At 38.4% G+C, this 16,077-nt stretch overlaps 1 protein-coding gene across 1 annotated transcript in view; it reads right to left on the bottom strand.

The window, feature by feature from the left end:
• Nucleotides 1-16,077, bottom strand: part of UNC5D (unc-5 netrin receptor D) — an 86,250-nt gene that overhangs the window by 27,227 nt on the left and 42,946 nt on the right. The window contains exons 7-10 of the mRNA XM_075523580.1: nt 11,901-11,933; nt 5,513-5,698; nt 3,050-3,427; nt 433-517 (exon numbers count right to left, since the gene is read on the bottom strand). Coding sequence (XP_075379695.1) covers nt 433-517; nt 3,050-3,427; nt 5,513-5,698; nt 11,901-11,933 — 682 coding nt within the window. The remainder of the gene's footprint in view (nt 1-432; nt 518-3,049; nt 3,428-5,512; nt 5,699-11,900; nt 11,934-16,077) is intronic.

Below are 16,077 nucleotides of genomic sequence, written 5' to 3'. Positions count from 1 at the left end.
TAACCTGTTGTCTGCATGAGAGTCTGTGGACCCAAAGGTTCTGTTTAATGAAAGCACCTCTGCTGTAAGTAGACTTGCATGACATAAGTCTGCAAATCAAAAATGATAAAATCACTGACTCAAGAGTTCAGCACTTACCATTCATCCATCTCCTTGACCTATCCCATCCTTTAACAGCAGCTGCAATAATTCCATGTTTCAATTATTCAATTTCAATTATTCCAATAATTCCACAGAAGCATCACACAAAGATCATTTTTGCTGTCATTTATACAGATACAGCATGTGTCACAAGAGTGTGGTCACACCAGCAACAGGGAAGATGGAGTGGCTCTTGCACATTCCATTCCTTTAGACAGCATTGACAAGAAATGCATTAAATGAGAGTTCCACAGATTCTGGATGTGCGTGTGTGTTTTACGTACTTCTTACCTGGACTCCTTTTGAGTGATAGCAAGATAGATTTCCCATGAGCTCTCTTCAGGAATAGCTCCATGTGGTATCAACAAACTGACTCCTACAAAAGAGCAAAGGCAGAACTTACCTTTGGGAAAGGCGCTGAATGGAAAGAACAATGCACAATTGGCCTCTGATTTACAAGACCTAGAAAGGCCATCTGCTAGAGCAGAGGAACGCTCCTCTGAAATAGTGGTTCTGACTACAACATTATCACATGACAGGAAAATACGTTATTAATATGATCCACATAGTTATTAATATTTAAATGTCTTAGAGCCTGGAATTATATAGACTCATATGCTTAAAAACTTCTTGCTCCAACAGAGCTTTTAAATAGCTGACTTCCCATTGTTTTGTGTCACTAAACGACACTGGATTCATAGTCTAGATGTCACTGAAGGCTTCTCTTCATCCTTGGGTACAGGCGGACTCTTTGTCTACCTCACCACTTACACAAAAGGGAATAATTTAAGGAAACAAAAGGTACCATCACCTGTTTCCTTAAGGCTTCCAGCAAGAGTGGTTTGTAATCCCAGTCCTTTCCATGGCCTTGTTACCCTGATGTAGCAACAGAACAATCTCTTTTTTTTGTTCCCTGTTTAATTGTTCTTTCCTTTTTTTTTTTTTTTTTTTTTTTTTTTTTTTTTAAATAGTAAGTATATTCAAAAGCACGTGTGCCTTTGGTAACTTTTAAGTTAGCCTTTGCCAGTTTCTGAAAGGCAGTTAGGGCAAGCCAGTTATGGAAGATCTTAATCACTTGTTGACTCTCTCACTCTTATTTGCCAGAATGCCTCTTAGCGGTACACGTCCTGTCATCTGCATAGCTCCCTGTTTTACAAGACATGATCGTGGTTTAAACTTTTCTTGAAACCTCTTTGCCCCTTTCTGACTGAAATAAAATCTGATAATTCTAGGATCACAAGGAATCTCATAATGGAGAGACTACCTAACCAAATTAATCTGAATTTGCATGGAAATCACCATACCTTTTTGTTCATATGCATAATAACTGGTGAACCCAAGTGATATGATTTTCCTTTTACTCCGCTAGTATAAATTAGAAGTTAACAAGGATGCTTTACAGCGGGTACCAGTGAAATTAAACTGTTGTATAGCATACTCAATACAGGAAGACTAGATTTTACTTTGCACATGTGACACAATGCAGAACCTCAGCTAAGTAGTAACATGATTGCACTATAATTTACAATTGGCTAGCAAATTTCATCTTACATAAATGGGCAGAAGGAAGTACACAGATTGCAAGCAGACCAAATATGTATTTACATAATGTAATTGATGGGACTATCATTATATAAAGTAGCTAAATATATAGTATGAGGGACTTCTTCATTTATGGCTTAACTGACTTAGTGCCTCTGCCTTTGTAATCTTCATTCCTGAACGTAAAAACAACCTGTGAAGAAATGAACATGTTCCATGTGTTGCACATGACTGTACGCTAAATATTATATCCCTGTTATCAATCTTCTCTAAATACAGACCACGTTTTTTATGGTAACCTTTAAAGTACCTATTTTATGAAACATGAAGGATAAAAGCTCTAAAGTATTCAGTTCGACTGGATACTAAGAGATAAGCCTGGACGCACTCGTCAAATGAAAACAAAGTTGAATTTAAAGTGACTAAAGATCACCAGAGTTTGAAAGATCTCCTCTTAGCTAGCAATGGTGGTATCTGGCTATTTTGCTACATTTGCCATTTTGAAAAAGGAAGTATCCAACATAAGGAATTTTATTCAGCATGATACAAGCATAGTGATGTAGTGCAACATACTGCAGGACTATGATTTTAACATCCTTTATTTGATTCTAATTTGGTGCTGTACGTTTTCAGCTAATTTAACAATTCCTTAAGTCTAAAATAGGTCTCACCAAACTCTGAAGTCACAATACAAACTCTACTTCTTAAACAATGCACATTTAGCATCTCTACTGCGATGTTTCAGTGCATAGCCCAATCTTGAAATGCCAGTTGACCCTGAAGTGCCCCACTACGGAAACCTGTCAAGCTGTTAAGCTAAGAGAAAGAGAAAACCAGAAAGCCAGGAGTAAATGCTAACGAAAGTCGCACTAGAGTTTTCATTGAGAGGGGAAGCTATTCTCCAGAGATGTCTGTTTGTAATATGCTGCAGACTTCAGTAACTTAATGAAGCCTGACAATGTTAAGGCAGTCAGATGTTGATGCATGTAGATTCTGCTTTGAATATGACCCCATTATATAAGATGCTGATCCAATATCAACCTCCTTCCTGGGGAGCCCTTCTTTTGGCTCAGGATCCAAGTAAGCAACAGCTTTGATTAATATGACTTTCATGCTGAAGACATCAAGAGAAGCAGTGATTTATAACAGTGCAGATAGGCATGATGCCTCTTTACTACTCAGCCCAAGCTTTGTTCTGATCAGTTGTCTCCTGTGTGGGCAACAGGCTCTACTTCCCAAAATTTGCATTAAGGGAGCCTCCACTTTCCTTTCCCTTTTTTTAGTTAGTTACAGAACACTACATCAGGCAAAATAAGTTTGATCTAAAATTATTTTGTATGCTTTTAATGAGAAAGGATCTACCCACCTGTGTTTGGAACCACTAAACGGCCACCCAGGTGTCCAAAAATGGCAGTTGTCTTCAGCTCGCTTCTTGTTGAAATAGAAGACAGGTTCTGAATATATGTAGCCTTATTTCTAGCCTGTATCGTACCAAAAGCTCTATTATTCCCATGAGGAAAAGTTCCAGAATGTGCCTTTCCATGATACTCAGCCCTCTCTGTCACCCCTAGGGACACCATGAATGAACTCTGAACTTTGACTTTGATGTCTGACAGCGGGTTGAACAGTGAAGACTCTGTCATTAGCTCCTTGTCCATGGGATCCTGCAGGCAGATTGGTCCACTGTACGTTCTGCTCACTGTCAAGTCCGGCTGCATGGATGAGTTCAAAAGCAGGGAGTTACCTGGTAGAATGAAGCAGATCAGGGACTTAGTTACTCCATTAAGATGTTAAATCTGAAATCTCTTTCTGACCTCTCCACCATTTCCTTTTTGACTTGCTCTTCCTCCCTGATACTCTCTGAGCTCAAAATCACATAAGGTAATGTTAAAAAACAGATGAAATGATGCAATAGAGCTAACAGGTACTTGATCACTATGTTTTCCACACTTCGGGCAACTCCAGAGTGCATGAATCCAAGAAGGAACTTCCTTCTTGGTTTGGAGGCAGGTTTGTGCGTGTGCCTTTTTTCTTTCTTTTTTTCTTTTTCTTTTTTTTTGTTTTTTAAATTAAAACCCATTGGGTGAAAACAGATCTTCCTGCAGACCTTTTCCGTGAGCTTACATGAAACAATAGCTTCATGCCTGAGGGGAACTGGGTTGAAAAGCAAGTGGGACAAGAGTAACATAGGGAAGAATACTACAGTTATTCATTTAGGAGCATTTTAGCTCAGAAAACACTCTGAAAAAAAGAGAAGGAATGGATAGATTTAGGGCCTGAATCCTTTAGCTGGTTTGGTCTTTTTTTGTTTGTTTTTTTCGTGGGTTTTTTTGGTTTGGGTTGGGTTTTTTTTGGTTGGTTGGTTCTTAGTAAATAAAAGTTTTCTGAAGTAACTAATTTTCTGGAAATTATCTGTACTGCATCCTTGAAAATTTGATCACTTTAAGGGACTGCAGGTTGGGTTGCTAACATTATAAATACGTTTCTCCAAAGAATAACATTTGGATCACTCTTATCCATTGTCCAAACGTCAATACTGTGCTCTCTTTTCTCAGCAAACGGAACAGAGAACTGGCCTTTTTTTTCAGCTGAATTGTTTAGTTTACAAATGCTCTTACTTAAAAACCCCACAGACAGAGAACCCAAAGTAAATGAAACTGAACTAAAAGCATCCTGGATAAGAGAAATTGGCACACTCAGATATTTTCAGAGTGTCCAGAACTAATGCTTTTGAAACATTAAGTCAAACAAACAATTCCCCAGACTCAAAACAAGACTTTCATGGCAAACTGAACAATGAAGGAGAAAGTTACTATTTGAGACAGTCATTGAGAATTACATGACGCTAATTAAAGGCTTGGATTTTTAAATGAATGAGTAAACATCCTTCAAACATCCTTGTCTACCAAGCCCTTCTTCCAATTTCTTGCTTGGTGAGGAATGTCTCCCGGAAAATAAAGTAACTATAACAACAACACCACAAAAAAAATCCAAACCCAAACTCTGCAACATATTTCACTTTTCCGAAGAGAGAAGAGACACGGGGATGCTTTCACACCCCACCAACACACCCACCCACCCACAATAAGGCAGGTCTCTATGTTAGAATGTCAGTACAGAATTAAAGAAACATACTATTTTAAAGTAATCACCATTTGTATTCCTCCCCACCTTTCTGTCCAAAGGAAATAATATTCCAGAAAACATCTGAGTGCTGCTTCTAGTCAAAGTAAGTATTTCTTCCATATTTTATTGTATTGGTGGCTTTCTGAAGTTGTTTGTTTTGGTTTTTTTTAATCAATACATGTTTACACACATTTATTTCCCACAGACCTCAGAATGCGGATGTTTGCATGCTAACAGCAGCTTATAAAAATACTTAAAGTTGGTTTCTCAAATTAACGGTAAAAAACTAATCACTTAATTGGAGTAAAGAAAATTGAAGATCTGTAACTGAATAGGAAGGAACTACAGACATGCTTTCTGGGTTTGTTTTGGTTTGGTTTATTTGTTTTGGTTTGTTTGGGCTTTTTGTAAGTCACAAATGTCAATGGAGAAACTGGTGACAGTATTTCTAAAGCACTTAGAGCGTGGTCATGAAAGATGATGTGTTTGTCCAAGTTGCCATGACAGATCAGTGGCAGGCAGTCAGAGACAGCTTTTACCACCAGATCCTGCTCCTCGGACTGCAGCTGCCCTTCCCTGCCTTTCAACGCATCTGCTCAGCAGTGAGCCGGAATGCCCTCCCACAGCCAGTCACTGAATATGAGCTTAGTATCTCTTTGCAGTAGGAGCTCTGGAGAGAGGAAAATGAAATCACAACACTAACCTTGTCTGACTGTTTTAAAATTAAATGTCTGGAAGCCTCCTGTCAGTGCAGATGAATCAATCACATCCACGCCGTACTCACTCTGACTCCGTCTGTAAAGGGTAACGCCAACCACCAGCACAGCTACAGCAATGACTGCTGCTCCCAGGCCGGAGTACAAGGCAATGTCACTGGCAGTCTCAATATCTGAAAGGAGAAAAAGCGGGTACCAAGTCAGCAACACCCACGAAAACATTCTGACTGGCACTGGCCGGCCGTGAGCAAAGGGGATCATAGCAGGCCAGAGCCACATGGCCAGGGAGGTGCAGCTTGAGACATAAGTGTGGAGCAGATCACAGCAGGACAGCGGAGCACAAAGGAACACTGAAAAGCAAGCATTTGAAAGCATGAGCAAACTTCCTTCTCTCCATATAGGTGAGCTTACATTGCTTTAGGGATGGCATCACGGTCTTCGCAGCTTTTTTTTTTAAATGGGAGAGTTGGACTTGTAACAGTCAGAAGCAGAGCACTTACCACCAAATAGCCTTCTCTCTCATCAGCACACATTGCTAGCTTGGGCTGCTTGCTGAGGTATGCCATCGTTTCCCCTTCCAGCCCAGTGGAGATCATCAAGGTATGGTAAATCAACCCTTAAAGGGAGGACGTGGAACAACTGCAACTAGGGAGGGCTGCGTTAGGTATCAGCGGGAGCCTCGTCTATTGCTAGCTTCCAGGGACATGGAAGTTTTAGGTTTGAATTCTGGAGCCAATCCAGGAGGTCATGAGTCCCCTGAAAAATCGTAGTGAAGATTTCCCCTTCCCCCCTCTTTATTCTCTCTGTGAGCTTTAGTATAAGAAGGAACAGTCCATCCTCTGACAGCTCAGAGAGGGGCTGAGGAGATCCCACATATCTTCTTGGATTCCTGCAAGCATCTTCAGTCTTTAAAAACAGGTTAGAAACCAAACCTTCCCTGTGATCAAACCCATGCCTTAAGCTTACAACCAAGTTTTCTAAGACTTCAAACTTTTACAGTAGAGAAGAAGGATTCATTGCTTTGAAAGAATGAATCCAAATGAAACCTGCAATATTATGTAATTGAATTATCCAGTCCCGCTCTTCTAGATCTTCTGGGATTTGGGACCACGTACCATGAAATTAAATTACTTGGCAAGTACACTTAGTGGGTCCTTAGATAGTACCTTAATGCCAAACTCCAGTTTAGAAGAAGAGATAATCATGTATTCACCCTATACATCATCTGTTATCCTACTATGTGGTGCTTCTGCTGTCAAGTGAGAAGCACTTGGTACAGAAAGTGCATTTATTTATAACAAATGACAGTGACAAAAAATAACTAGGAAATCCAGACTACTCAATACCAGTAAATAAACTGCAATGTACAGAAATAGGGTAGGAAGTTAAATTCAGCATTTAGTAAATAGCCAATTACTAAAATTACTTAATTAGTATTTGGGAGGAGGCTTCTGTTGTGCGTATGTTTTTCTGCAGAAAGATAACTTTATTTTAGCTGAATTTTTAAAATGCACATGAAACTTCAGACCATTGAGAAGAAGGAAGTGAGTACCTGTGGGCAGTATCAGAAAAGCTAATTTTCCTGGCTCACCAGTTTCTTATGTAAACTGTCTGACAACTCACAATACGAGGAGCTGAACTTCCTGGGAGGCACACCAGCTGCCCAGCGCACCAGCCGAGTACCGACTGTTCTCTAACGTAAGGGAAATGCCATATGAATTGCAGCAGCAAGGAAACCGAGTACGTAAACACTGCTTTAAGTGGGCTGGAGCACACGGGAGGTTTGCTGTGAATAAAGCAACGTAACTGATTTTCTAGTTGGGCAGTTGAAAGTAAACTAAACTGTTTGGCTCAAACTTCCTTAATGGAAAACACCCTTTCCATCCCCATTCTCAAACTGTTCCCAGTCAACCCCAAATACAACGTTCCAACATCCCATTCATCCCAAAATACATGTTTTGAAATCAGTTTTACTAGGACCACTGTTTAGCCCAGAAAATACCTCTGCAGCTGGTGAATTTTCAAATAACCTCATACTGAAAAAGGTTTTTGAGTTCAAAAACCGTGTAGATGTGGCACTTCGGGACACGGTTTAGTAGGCATGGAGGTGGTGGGCTGACGGTTGGACTGGATGATCTTAGAGGTCTTTTCCAACCTTAATGACTCTATGATTCTATTCCATTTTTGACATGTTTAGAACTTGCTGAGAAGGGGGGGGCAGATCACAAAGTTTCCATGCAAATACCAGCTTTCAGAAGAAATCCATCTTCTGTGGTACGTCACGACAAGTAATCACAACTGAAAAACCTTGTAAGCAGCTCTTACCCAACTTCTTAGAACATTACAATTGCCACACAGTTCTACTAAATAAATTACTAGAGAAAAAGATTTTTTTTTTCTGATGCCTTTTTTCCCCCATTTTTTCCATGAGAAGCCTCCTTGAAAAATGTTATAAAGAAAGTTTTAAGCATTTTAGGTTCGGAGTTAGGAAATCTCGAAAGTAAGCTGTTAGCTGACAATGTAAATGTATTAGACCTCACAATGGGAGATGCCCGTATTCTCTTATGCCAGATGGAGAAAGTAAACGCAGGAAGACAGGGTCACAAAGGAAGACTGGAAATACCTCAGATAAACCAAGACTACCTGCATCCCAGTCCAGTGCCTTCGTCACATACTGGTTTACCTCCATTTTATTCTCTAGTATCAGGTGCAGAAAGAAAAGCACAGAAACTAATTACATTTCTGTTTCTTCCAATTTTCTATTCCCAAGCTATTTTATTGTTATAGGGAATTAATTATGAAACTCTACTGTTCACTTAATTTTTGTGGGTAATTAGTACAACGAATAAGCCAAGAGAAGGAACGCTGTATCTCTCCAGTGGTAGAAGAAATTGAAGAGCAAGCGGGTTTTTTTCCTTTCTAGAGAACTGTAGTGAGCTGGTAGTTATTTCCTCATAAAGCATCTTTAACTCTTCTGTTTTGATCATTACTTTAAAACAGAAAAGTGCTGAAAATCTGAATTACCTCATCTACCTTCTTGGGATAGTAAATTATAAAGTCTGAAACATGCAGAAATAACCTATCACTAAAAAATTACTGCCACTGTAATGGCAACAGGTAGCAAATACAGGAGTTGATCTTTCACCATCAACACCAGAATATAAAACACACCTCGAGTTCTCACCTGTGAGTAACTGTAATTTATTACTCTAAATCTACTTAAATAGTTCAGCTTCTTTTTAATCAATTCAGACGTCAGATAATTTAAGTTTTATATTTTATAACTGCACAAGACTGTTGGACACGGGGGGTTAAAGATGAGAGCAAGAATACAGAATTTTAAAAAATGAGAACAGTTTGACTCAAGCAAAATTTTTCTGGAGAGAAGAATTTTGTTTTCAGTGAAGGCTTTTAAGTATCCCTAGAACTTGAATTTGACACTTTCCTACAAATTATATGATTTAAAACTCTTACAGTTATTCTTTCTGAATTTCCTTATCTTTAATAAAACGGTCACTGTTCTGTTTCACAGAAGACCTGGAAGAGTTATGCAAGTGTTCCCATAACTATTCCATTGCAAGGGAAGAAAACTGCCCCCAAACCCAGTAACTAACACATCAAGTTCAGAGGAAAAGGATAACCTTTTCAGAATGTAGCAGATTTTTAAATAGCTTTATCTTAAAAGAGTAAACAAGAGTGACATCATATTCCTTTGAATTGTTCCTATGGAACACAACTGCTTAAGAAGGACTTTCATTTTTATTGAGGATGTTAGTATTTCTTTAGAAAGAAATACTGTTTTTTTTTAAGTAATTTTAATCTCTTTCCCTTTCTGTCTTTTCTTATGGATAACTCCTTTTCCATTGGAGACTAGAAATTAAAGGAAAAAGCATGGCAAATCTGGGGAGCAGGGTAATTTTCTGCTTTTATTTTTTCCCCAGAAGGGAACAAAGTGAAAAACAAACAAACTAAAAAAGAAAACATTTATAGTCAACCAATTACTATTTAATGAACTGTATCCTCCCAGCCCAGAGGAGGTAGGGACTCTCGTAAAACACTACGATTTTTATACATTTCAGTTACAGGATACATGTTTGTGGTAATTGTAGCCTATATTTCACTCCACCTCCTGACACTGTTACACAACATTTATTGAAAGCACATTTGATGGTAATGAAGTTTCTATTAACTATGATTAAGTTTCATAAAGCACCTGAAGATAATTTAAGATGTGCAGGAGCAGAAAATGAAACATTTGGTTTAGTACATTAGGAAACGTAATTGATTAAATTATCTCATTTACAATAAGTGCTTTCCAGGAGCTATGCAGGGCATACATTTCCCCCGTCTACCATTAGCGTTTGCTAGGAGATCTGAAAGGTTTTTCCAGCTTCCCATCCTCCCCCCGTTTTCCATCACTCTCACTTTTGGTACCCCTTAGCAACGTGAAGTCCATTCTTCACATAGGCAGCCTTCAAGAACAAGGATCAGAAGTCAGAGAATCGTGTAAGAGGTTATTTAGTAGAACAGGTTGTTTCTCAATTATCTTCATAATTGACTTTGATTTTGCATCAATGATGATTCATGCAGTCTTAAACTAAGTTCCTGTTTCACTGAATAGCAACAAGCTGTATTACATGGTTCTAACCCCACAGCTATAAAGACACCCTTTAATTCTCCTCGGTATCTTATATGCTAAAATCAATTCCATTAAGGTTTCTTTTTTAATAAATCAGAAAATAAAGCGATTTGACTGATAGTCTTTCAAGATTCTCTAATTAAATGGGAACTGCGCAGATAAACAAACAAAAACGTATCAATTGCCTGAGCTAAGTTATGACACAGACCAATTGTACGTGACCGATTAGGAGATGAATCCAGTGAGACAAAGACAAGACAAAATTAGAAAGGCTCAAGCAGCCAAGGCAACCACAGCACATTTTTGAGCTACCTAAATTTGATTTTGTGTATCCTTAGAAATACTTAAGAACTGGAAATGTAAAGGAGAAATAGTCTCATGCAAGCTTTCTACGCATTCGGAACCATTCAATGGGTGAAGCTGGGTGGCTACCATGCACCCTACGTAACTGCACCATATTAAAAACCGAGAGCTTTTAAAAAGCCAAACGCCTTTCACTCATCTTGGACAATAACTGTGCTCCTCTGTAATTATTATTTTTAATCCATCACATTTTTGCTGCAATTTAGTTACATTGCTTTGTAAATAGTTACAAAGTTATCTGTGGATAACCCAGATTTGAACTTGAGCAGTTCCTTTAAAACTCCTTTTATCAGACAGAGGAATACTCTGGGATCTGATAACCAAACAGGCTTCGTTCAAGCCAGCCAGAAATTTTGCTGCAGAATGTTTTGACATTGCAGTCTACAGCATGTGAGCTCAAAGCAAACATAGCTAAGGTTGGGATTTCCAAATGTCTCCCTAATGATTTAGGGCCCAAGTTCCATAAAATTTCAAATATTCTGATCACCGTATGCCCCTACATCCTGGAGGAATACTCAGACTTAAAACCTGCTTATTTTATAATACATAATAGAAGAATCTGTCTTCAAAGCAGGTACAATTGCATGCGTTACTTCTCAGTACAGTTGGATTCTTGTTTTAAGTCCTTCAAAGATATTAAGCCAAAAATGTGTTTATAAATCTATTTGTCAAAATTCAAAGACAATTTTTTGTTGAAAATTAAGCAGCCAGAAATCCTCAAAACTTTGTGTATGGTTCGTGAAAGAAAAAGCAGTGTCTTCACTTTAAAACAGAGAGGCCTCACGGAAATTGTGGTTTTGAGGAAATTGTGTCTTTTTTTTTTTTTTTTTTAAATGAAATCTTTCAGCTAGTCCATTCACTCCAAACATGCTGCTCTAAACTAAGATTCCACTGAAATCAATGGAAGACTAAGAAAGAGAGTGCAGGATAGAAGCCTCCCAAAGCAGTATATAAATGATATCTATATACTCTTTACAGGGTAAAGCATATAAACACGCTTTACCAGTTGATAAAGCAAGGCCGAAGCGAGCGGAACAAGATCAGACAGAGCCAGTAGTGGAACCAGATTTGAACCAAGAAAGCCAAACTCCTATATTAATTTGGTTTTTTGTAATTACAAGTCCTCAAGAGATCAATTTCAAGCTAAGCATTCCTGTAGAAAGGGCTCCCAATCACACGCTAATTACTAAAGAACGGTCACTTTTCTATTTTTAGTCTGAAACCTATGATCACAAAGTTGCTAAGAAGATGCTTTCAGTAGATGTGAAAGCCTTTCATATAACCTTCAGTTTTATTTAGCTCCTCAACAAATAAAACAGAATGGCAGAGAAGATGAGAAAAATCATATTTACAAGAGAAAAAAAATAACTTACTTTGGGATTTTATTTCATGAAGAGGTTTTTTATCTGAGAGAGAGAGAGAGAGAAAGTTGCACTTAATAAATTTACATGGAACATATCTATTTCCTATATCGCTTCTGTCTAGCTCTATAAATGAAACATTTTCTCCTTGTTTGCTGACAATATGAATATTTTATGTTGTCCATATTTTTCCCTTCATCTTTCCCCCACTCCCCCCCCCCCCCCCCCCCCCAAATCTCTTTCAGGATGTTTCTTTGCAGTAATTCCTCACTTGGTTAATTCAAGTATTTGTTAGCTTTATTGGATGCTTTTATTTAGAACATTATACATCTCAGCAATAAGGAAGTTCAATACTTTAAGGTGGATCACTTGGCAAAGAAAGTCAGTTAAGAATTATTTCTTTGTAAGTTTGATATATGGAAAGGTTAGTGACGGACATTTAAAAAAGTAATTTATAAAATATCAAAATGTACAATATATTCACATTTATGTATCTAAATATACACCAATAATGACATCTATATGTGTATATAAAGAACGTAGAGAACCAATGTACTACCATACATATGCAAATATATTATAAAATAGGTTTTATACAGTAGTGCATCTCAAAAATGAGGCTTCTCTGTCTCCCTCGTAATAAGCATTTGAGTTCTCTTTTATAACCCAATACCTGAAAAAGTAATCTTTAGAAAACGGGAGAGTCGGGCTCACGCAGCACCCGTACTGCGTGAGCGCGCGTCCATAGGTGCACGCGGCAACGAAGCAACCCATGGGGCGTGCCAGCCCCAGCGCAGCAGGCCGGCGCAACGCCTGCCATTTCCAAGACCCCGCTTCGGAATTCACGTTCTGTGGGGTGGCCAGGACTGCCTCCAGGCTGCCCTCTGCACGCTCGGTAAACACAGGCTCAAGATCAATTCTGCCACCCCTTAGTTTCTTGGGCAGTCTGCCCAACTTAAGTGACTATTCCAACACCTCTTCTTGAAAGGGTGTCTGAAGAAAACACCACCACACAACATACAACTCATTTCTATAAAATTCCACAGAGGCTAGCAGTTCAGCAGAGTTAGACTAATCTAATAGACAGAATAAAATGCAGGCTATAGATCCTGAAGCAGATAAGACTATATCCACTTTGTAGGTGCCTTGCATTGTAAAGAAATTCCTTTGACCCAGCTGGTCCCTGACTTATCGTTTGGATTCCTTTTTGTACGAAGGATCTGGTACTGGTTTCCTCCAGAGGTCAGCGGTCAGCACAATCACTGTTACTGCAGTCCCGGGATCTACACTGGGCAATAGTACTCTTATGGAAACCACGGCAAGGTACAAGATGTTCAGCTTACTGTTTTGCTGTGTGATAATGTAAGCAAATGAATTATGAAGCACCTTCTATTATTTTTACTTTCTGTGAAAATGATGGGTTTAATAATACTTAACCCAAAAGATTCTTGGATTTTGGTTTTGCCACAAAGCTAGGTGTGGGGTTTTTTCTTCTTGAGGTTGTTTTTATTTTTGCTAAAATGATGTACGTAAACACCAAATGAATAGTGTCAGACTTGAGCTTTGCAATGGAAAGAAACATTTTCATGCTGCTGACAAACACTGTATCTACAGAAAACTCCAATAGAATTGAAATATATTTGCCATATAAACTGGTGAGATTGCTAGATCCAGAAGCCTCTTGGCAACATTCAGTATCACGGCTGGGTGAAAAATGGAAAACAAAATTATTTGTGATTTAAGATGCATTAGTAAAAACATGTTTGTAGTTCATCTGCTTATGGCCTACTTGCTTGTTTCTTTTTCGGGCACTGGGAAAAAAAATATCAATAGTTTTTGAAGTTACAAAAAACAACTTTAAAGCAAATGGATAAAAGTAAACCAAAAAACTCCATGAAACCCTCTCTTATCAAGCAGAGAAAAAGCTTTCACCTCTACAGGACAGAGAGAAACCCACCATGGAAAAGTATACTACTGAGAATACTGGTAGGGAATAAACGATGGAAGAACAAATATGCAAGAAACTAGGAAGTTGTGAGGACTATCTTCAGTGAAATTACCTTCGCACCCGCATTGAGTCAGTCTCTGGTTTTCTCCCAACTTGGCAGGCCTGGCAATCTTTCATATATACCAAACCCAAAAATAATTCCACCTTTCTTCTGCGTGTAAGTTTGTAGCTATTCAATTGTTACAAGTTCTAGAAGAAATTCCCTGTAAGAAAAGCACTTTTGGCTGCTCCTCAGTTAGGGACTGGACTATCTGGATCCATCCAGAAAATCAAAAACCAAAGCAAGAAAAACGATGTTCCTGGGAATGAAAAGGTGTCATCTTTGTGTTATACCCAGCCTCTCCTGGCAGGGACTGAATAAAGAACCTGAGAGTGGACGCTGTTTAATCACCATTTCATTTACTGACTCCAAATTTGAAAATTTGTGCTAAGGATTAGTAGTTTTTCTGCCAGTTCAGAATCAGGCCTATGCTCTCCTGGCATCTTACGTTCTCACCCTTACTTTCATTTAAGTTCTTATTTGTTAACCAAAGAAATGTTTCATTTCTATTTTTGCCTCATGAAAGGAACAAAGTTAACAAGTTGTGCCTGATAAACAACCTCCAAGAGATCAGTTTTCTGTAGCACAGTACTGCATTTCCTTCGCAATTCCCCATGGGATGAAAAGCAGAGCAGAAAAGGCACATATTGGAAGATGAGCAGGGGAAAAAGATTTTTAAAAATAGGGTAATTGCATCAATTCCTATTAGCTGAGAAAGCAATTACAGTCCTAAAAATAATTTGACACAAGTATATACATACAGCATGACCCATAAAGAAGTAATAGTCTCACACTCCAAGATGAAAGAAACAAGAGACGCTTAATACTTCAGCCTCTTTGCATGCATATGGAAATTCAGCTTTCAGAACCGACACACGCTGCCTGGTACCACCCATCAGGCAGGAGGAGGACGAGCCTATTTAAAACGCAGAGATGACGTAGGCCAGAGCTGAGCTCAGCTCCACTCGTGCCCTAACAGTAACAGCTGCTGTATCACTAGGCTGGAGCTTCCTCTCTGCCTGCTTAGCTTCCGCGGTTCCAGGGAAGTAGTTATATATGAAGTACTGCTACGTATACTGTTATATACTGTTACATAATACTGACAACATACTCCACCCCAAAGTACACCGGAGCAGATTTTTTCCCCACAAAATACCTGGAGATTGGTTTCTGATCCCAATATTAGGTGAAAAATTGCTGGTGTGTGCAGCAGAGAGGAATCTCCCTTTATATTTGTCTTTCAATTAATTTTAGAGTGGTGGTGGTGGTTCACAGTTTTTAACTGCCATCTCGCCTTATAAAAGGAATAGAAATACTTCACCCAATGAGACTTCTCCATGGAAAATCCAGCAGCAGCAGATTTCCCTTTCCCCAATATTCAGCATAAACTGAGAATTTAATTTTGTTAATTTTAAGTAGTATTGCTTTTGGTGTCAACATATGCATCCCTAGTAGGCTTAGATTTTAAACGACTTTTCATTTCAATCATAAAATTTGGTTTTTATTACTTATGTCACTTACCCTTTGTAAAATGATTTTGATAGTTCATTTTCAATATCGAAGTTACATTTTACAGACCTTGTGTTTCACAGCTGACACTAAGTTGATTAAATCTGTACAAAATTTACTCATATTTTAAAAAATCCTTTTTGTATCTTTTTACCCATAATGATCCATTTATTTATTTTAAAGAAGGCAAGTTCTTTACACATAGTGTATTAAGAACATTTTAAGTCTATTAAGAGCATTTTAAGTCCCATGCGTAGAAAAGGGATTTGCTTCTGAACGAGAAAGCTTTTGCTATTCCAGACGTTTGTTCTCAGACATACACTGTTCGCTTCACTTCTGTTTGCACAGGGTTGTGCACAATAGTTACATTTTCTTAAAACTGCATCTATAATGTGATTCTAAATGTCATGGCAAAGAAAAATTAAAATTCTTCTGAAAAGGCAATGATGAAATCCTATGCTAGTTGATTGCAACTTCTTGGGACAGTTTTCCTTTTTCCCACAGTGCCATTAGTCAGGTAAGTTACCGGTTCATTAACAGTAATATTCTTTGTACCAGTGGCTGTACAAACATGAAGCAGAGGGACGGTACCCGAACCAAAGAGCTTGATTTTATACAAAGCATATGACAGA

This window comes from Mycteria americana, chromosome 23 (genome assembly GCF_035582795.1).
Source record: "Mycteria americana isolate JAX WOST 10 ecotype Jacksonville Zoo and Gardens chromosome 23, USCA_MyAme_1.0, whole genome shotgun sequence".
In the NCBI taxonomy this organism is placed as follows: domain Eukaryota; kingdom Metazoa; phylum Chordata; class Aves; order Ciconiiformes; family Ciconiidae; genus Mycteria; species Mycteria americana.
The sequence above is the reverse complement of the archived record's forward strand: the minus strand, read 5'-3'. Positions and strand labels throughout refer to the sequence as shown.